At 38.0% G+C, this 6026-nt stretch overlaps 1 protein-coding gene across 1 annotated transcript; it reads right to left on the bottom strand.

Moving 5' to 3' along the window:
• Positions 1 to 1437: 1437 nt before the first annotated feature.
• On the bottom strand, positions 1438 to 5958 carry LOC113783429 (putative disease resistance RPP13-like protein 3). The gene is made up of 2 exons (XM_027329560.1): positions 5655 to 5958; positions 1438 to 4401 (listed from the first exon to the last, which is right to left on the bottom strand). The coding sequence occupies exon 2, from the start codon at positions 4324 to 4326 to the stop codon at positions 1660 to 1662; it is 2667 nt and encodes an 888-aa protein (XP_027185361.1). The 5' UTR covers positions 4327 to 4401; positions 5655 to 5958; the 3' UTR covers positions 1438 to 1659.
• Between the last annotated feature and the right edge of the window lie 68 nt (positions 5959 to 6026).

Raw genomic sequence — 6026 nt, forward strand, 5'->3', positions numbered from 1 at the left:
GACAGTTCATTGCCAAACTTTTTTAATCAAATTGCCATGTTCTTCTTCACGTTACTTTTTCTGATCTCTTAGTCATTAATCTGTACTTGCTTTGTGACATGCTAACACTGAAGTGGTAGAAGAGCTCAGGTCTCTCATGCTATCAGGATTCAGATCGTGAGAAGCCATTCTGGTGATTGTTCTTATGTCTTTTGTTGATCAACTTCATAATCTGACTTTGGCACAAGCACATTCCTCCTTACTGGCCACCCACAGGTGTTTGTGATGAACTAAAAGTGCATCAAAATTGACCCAATCTTGCTTCGATCTATATTTCAATCTTGGAGTTTCTCAAGTCCATATAGCTCCTACATAATGGATGATTGTTATGTTTTTTTTTTTTTAAACACAGGTTAAAAAACTTTGTTGTGCATACAAATCTTATTAGTGAATACTAACACCAATGTCTAAAGCAACTGATTCTCAGGGGTTGTAGACAGTTGGCTGAAATTCCTAGTGGATTTGGAGAAATTCCTACTCTGCAAATAATTGATTTGGATGATTCGACCACTCTTGCTGTCACTTCAGCTAGGCTTCTTCAGCAAGAACGAGAAAGCATGGGAAATGACAGCCTCATTGTCAGGATACATCCCAAAGATTAACGGATCCATGAAGAAACTTCATGACTCCATTAATGAAGTTGGCTCTTCTAGACCATTTTTTTTTTGTCAATAAGTTGATCATGTTGCTTCTGATTCTCATATTGGGAGTTCATAGCTGAAAATGTTTTATATGTTGTTGTCTGCAGAGCTGTTCTTCAATCATGTTAACATTTTGTTAGCTCTTAATTCACTAATCTGTGCTTGCTTTGTAGCATGAAGTTTGTACAAGAGCTCGGGGCTCTCAAGAATTCAGATCCTGAAAAGCCATTTTGGTGAAAATTCTTATTGATTTCTTCATTAACATTAATGCGCAACCCTCACCTTCGGATTTTGTACTTCAATTATATTTCAAATTTTCTGGATATGATAGTTAATTCCAAAATCTCAAACAGGGCCATTATATAATAGATGTACATGATATGATATTTTTGATGTTTCTTATTCCACCATCCAACCCCTCCCCAACAAAAAAAAAAACTATTGTTTGAAAGATGAAGTGTAAGGGTCGCTAAATAGTTTTAATAGGAATTTTTTAATTTTACTTACAATTATTATTGAGATTTAATCATGTGGAATGTTACATATTTTAAATTACTACCATAATTAAAATGCATTAACTCTAATTGAAAGATGGGGAGCAATATGGGTACGACAAAAACTAAGATAAAAAAGTGCCTACAACTTACCATACCACTAATCATACTTTTAGTATAGTAATAGATAGATACACACATCCAAGGTTTGGCAGTATAGTATAGTTGAAAGCAGCATTCGAACATTACAAGTTTACAACACATGGACAAAGAAGAAAAGGAACCATTTGATTTTTGGGAGTGAAGTATTTTCAGTCCCCAGCAGTCTCTTTTCTCACATTTGAACATCTCATTGGATCTTTATGTAAAAGGCTTAATCAAGGACAGCATACAATTTAAAAAACAACTAAACAATGAAGGGAAAAAAACAAGTTGTACTTATTTAATTGATGTATGCACCGTGGCTAGGCGTAGTAATTTAGTGATCAAAGATCTGGCGGATAGATGAGAAGCTTGAATGCACTGTTCACCATTCTCTGATCCTGCTGTTTTTGCTGTTGAATTAGCCTAGCAGAGGCAGCAGCAGCTGGCGTTGGCCAATAAAGCTCCATATTCTGGAGGGCAGATACCTCCCCAAAGCCACAAGGGATCTCCTCAAGGTGTGTGCAGTGTTTAAGGACCACTCTTTCGAGTCTAGGAAAGTGATGACTTGAAGCATGCCAATGCACCAAATCTGACCTCCCAAGCTGCAATACTCTAAGAAGGCGAAAGCCACCATCTAATGGTTCCCATCTGCTTCCCTTGAATGCATAGTCTTTTAGCTTAAGCACCTCAAGATTTGGCAGCATACCTAATGTGGACATTTCCGACCAATCCAGCAGCGTGTCGGATAAAGTGAGCTTTTTCAGATTTGGAGGGAACTTATAGGACTGCGGAAGACCAGGTATGTGGCATTTGAAAGGATGCAGGGGGAATGTGTCGTTCAACAACTTCAATGTTTCAAGGTGATCTAACTTAGCTAGATTATCAAACAAACTCATTCCTCCTCTTTCCTGCACAAGCATAACTAACTTGCCCCGAATTCCTAGTTTCTTCAAATTGGGAGTCCTTGATAATATGTTCTCTGTGCAACACTCAGGCACGATCGTGCAAATAGTTTGAATATTTCTTCGTACAAAAGGATCTTCACTATCCTTCCTTGTTTCAGCACGAGGCCCATGTAAGCAACTTAATCCACTTGTATGCAAATGTCGGAACTGTAACATTTTCCATAAATCTGCTTGAATGTCAAGATTCCGAGATGTTGTTACAACAACGAGTGTTTGCAGATTCCACAGATTGGAAATTGCTGGAGGAAGAACCTTGAAGTGGCCAGAAAGAGACAGAAATCGCAGGTGTACCAACTGCACTATCTCATTCGGAAAGCGTGAGAAGATAATTGACTTCAAATCCAATATCCTAACTAGATTAAAAGCCTCATGGACGAAAGATGTGTGTTCTCTAGGCACATCCCTTTCATCCATAGAGAAGCAGAAGAAGGAGCGAACATGAGGACCAGAAGGCCTTGAAGAGACAAACTCCAAAACATGTGAATGGATACAAAGTCGGCGACAGTAATTTGGGATTGAGGTCAAAGAGGCACGATCTGGTATACCCCTGATCACCTGCAAAAAATTTTCTTCTGCACCTTCTCTTATGCATAAATCACGGAGCATATCATGAATTCGGCATGACTTAATCCGACCATTTGCCCTCTTCTTTGCCACTATAACCAGATTTCGGTCGACAAGATCCACCAAATACTCTTCTGCAATATCTTCTAAAGTTTCCTGTCCTATTTGTTGTATAAATCCCTCAGCAACCCATAATTTCAGTAATTTCGACACCGGGATCTCAAAGTCTTCTGGAAAAGCCCCAAAGTAGATGAAGCACACCTTCAAGTGATCAGGTAAGTGCTTGTAACTCAATGCCAAGACGTCCATGCATTGCGTTGGATCTCTAGCAACATATGTACTTACACTTTCGGCAACTTTGTTCCACCAAGTGCGTGTTTTCTCTCTCTTTGAAAGAAGTCCCGAAACAACCACAATTGCCAGAGGCAGTCCATCACATCGTTTTGATATCCGCTGTCCCAGCTCTTGTAGCTCTGGAGGGCAGCTACCCTCTCGGAAAACCTTCTTACAAAGTAATTCCCAGCTTTCTTCGTTAGTTAGAAAACGCAAACGATGAGGATTACAGTAAGGGTTAGCATGCATAGCCACCTCAGTGTTTCTACTAGTTAACAATATTCTGCTACCACATGCAGTATTTGGAAAAGCCATTTTGATATCATTCCAGGCCTCCGTTGTCCAGACATCATCAATGACAATGAGATATCTGTTGCTCCTTAAATGTCTGAACAATTCCTCGGCCAGCCTGTCATCATTCATTTTGTACACTTGGTCGGTGATGAGGCCCATGGAGTCTAAAATGCCAAGAAAAACTTCTCTTCTACAATATTGTTGAGACATGTAAACCCATGCACGAATATAGAAGTGATATTCAATAGAAGGATCAGAATAAACCTTTTTCGCCAAAGTTGTTTTGCCAAGCCCACCCATGCCCACAACTGATATCACTTCTAGCTGTTCTGGTCCATCAGTGAGCCGCTCAACCACTGTTCTTGCCTCTTCATCAAATCCTACAACATTTTCTTCCTCCACAATTGGTGCCCTTTTTCTGGCTGATGGTTTATGAGAAGGCTCTCCACTTTGCAGGCTTTCAATTCCAAACATCTTCTTATCATAAATCTCTTTGACCTTCACTTTGATGGATTTAATATCTTCTGACACACTTCGCAGCATATTTGAGTGATCTAGGGCATGAAAAACTCTTTTCAAGGCACTTCTTGCCTTTTGCATTGCTGCATGCACTACAAAAGTGTCAATGATATCTTCTGCCTCATAGGTCACATCTGTAATTTGTCGAACTATCTCTCTAACATATGCAGATTCATCACGCTTCTCCCGAGAGTCCTTAAGGAAAGCCTTCATCAAGCTAAGCTCCCTGTGAAGAGATTCGACTTGATCCTTCACCCCTGAAAGTAAGTCTACATGATAGAGAAGTAACTCCTTTAAATTAGCCAAGAGAAACTCTACAACGGCATCTGCCATCTTTCACGAGCTCTGATCCTACAGAAAGTAAGTCTGCTATCTTTGACGAAAAACTAAAGCAGAAACTCCAATCACCTGAATGAAAATAATCTACTGATTAGATTCTTATCAGATGCTCTAAAGAGAGGAATATGTGCAGATAAGCTAGCTTTAGAAGATGCCCTTTTTACAGAGACTTTCAATGCATATGAATTCAAATTTGCATCAAATGACATCAGACAGAGGAACAAAGCATGCAACCAGCACGCCATGATGATCACTGACAAACAGCAGCCAGAACTTTGAAGTCTTCCAAAATCTTTATCCTGATTCGTGATATTCAAGAAAACAATCAAATGAAGTAGTTCCATTTGATTGAACAACACATACCCACGAATCAACCTATTCCTCAAACAATAGGTTAGCATATTCAATAAACTTAATTTTGGTCCACAGATATTGAAAGATGTGAAATTACAAGAATTAAGTAAAGTTTATTAAAAAGCCAAAAAAAGGAAAAGAGAAAAGGGGTAGAACTTGCAAAATGCTTTTTGGACCAGATAAAAAATTGAAAAGAAATTCAATTTGATAAAATAGAAACAAAATTTTCATGGCCAATTTATCACGTGATAAAGAACTGAAAACAAAATATTGAAGATTCTGATCCAGTAAACCTCTCTAGAAAGCACCAAAGAAACAAAATTAAAAGATTTAATTGCAGCAACAATTAAACAAGCATTAGCATAAATCAGTAAGGGAAATTAAGCAAAAACAAAAACTGTGACACCTTAGAGTCATAAATTTCAAAGTCACTGCTAAGTAAGAAAGATATAGGCAAGAAAACAGTACCTTCTGAAGTGTATCGATACACTGCAGACCAAGTAATATAGCATGCAAAAGACCAGATGGACTCTTTCTCACATAATTCAAATGGGATACAACAAATTTACCTGATAATCCCAGTTAAGAAAGCCAATAAGAACTGCAAGTTGAAAAAATTGGAAGAAGGGATGGACCTATGTTGTGAAGACCCATACAAAAGTCCATCAAAGAAAGAGATGCGCCAAAAGATGTGTTTTTAAAATTTAAAGCCACATAATTTCCAATAGCTTTACAACAGAAAGGTGTAACCTTTTCCAAATCTGAATCATTTTTGTATTTGTAATTTATTCTAAGCTACAATATGCATCTCCACATGAAGCTCACTGGTAATTTCTACACCTTATAGCATGTCAAATGCAATTAACTACAACTAGTGGAACCCTCTTCTTGTCTTCAGAATGAAAAAAACAAGCAGAAAATAAACCTTATGATCTTAGGATGCTTTTACTGAATTACTTGAATCTTACCCTATTTCACATAATTCTTGGTATCTTGGAAAGAGCAGCACCTAAGTGAGAGAAGAATTTACGGCTCAGGACTTCCTATAACCTGTGACAAACCCTCAATGTAGGATGAGCAAGGTATGAAGACAGCATGATACGGAACTAAGTTTATTCTGCCCAAACAGGCTTCAAGTCACAAGTTTACACTATCAAATTGGAAGAACACTTCGCAATGTACCCTACCACACAAGAAACTCCTATTTTAGCCATTCATATTCTTTTTTTTCCTTCTGACTATCTTCACCACTTCATGTGAAGCCAAGTTTTTAAAAAATTCGCTAAATTTGATTATTAGATTGAAGTCATAGACTCAAAATTCAGAAAGCAAGGATCGAA

Source organism: Coffea eugenioides, chromosome 9 (assembly GCF_003713205.1).
Source record: "Coffea eugenioides isolate CCC68of chromosome 9, Ceug_1.0, whole genome shotgun sequence".
NCBI classification, from domain to species: domain Eukaryota; kingdom Viridiplantae; phylum Streptophyta; class Magnoliopsida; order Gentianales; family Rubiaceae; genus Coffea; species Coffea eugenioides.

Coding starts and splice junctions, on each gene's coding strand:
- LOC113783429 (XM_027329560.1), bottom strand. CDS start 4,326: ATGGCAGATGCCGTTGTAGAGTTTCTCTTGGCTAATTTAAAGGAGTTA.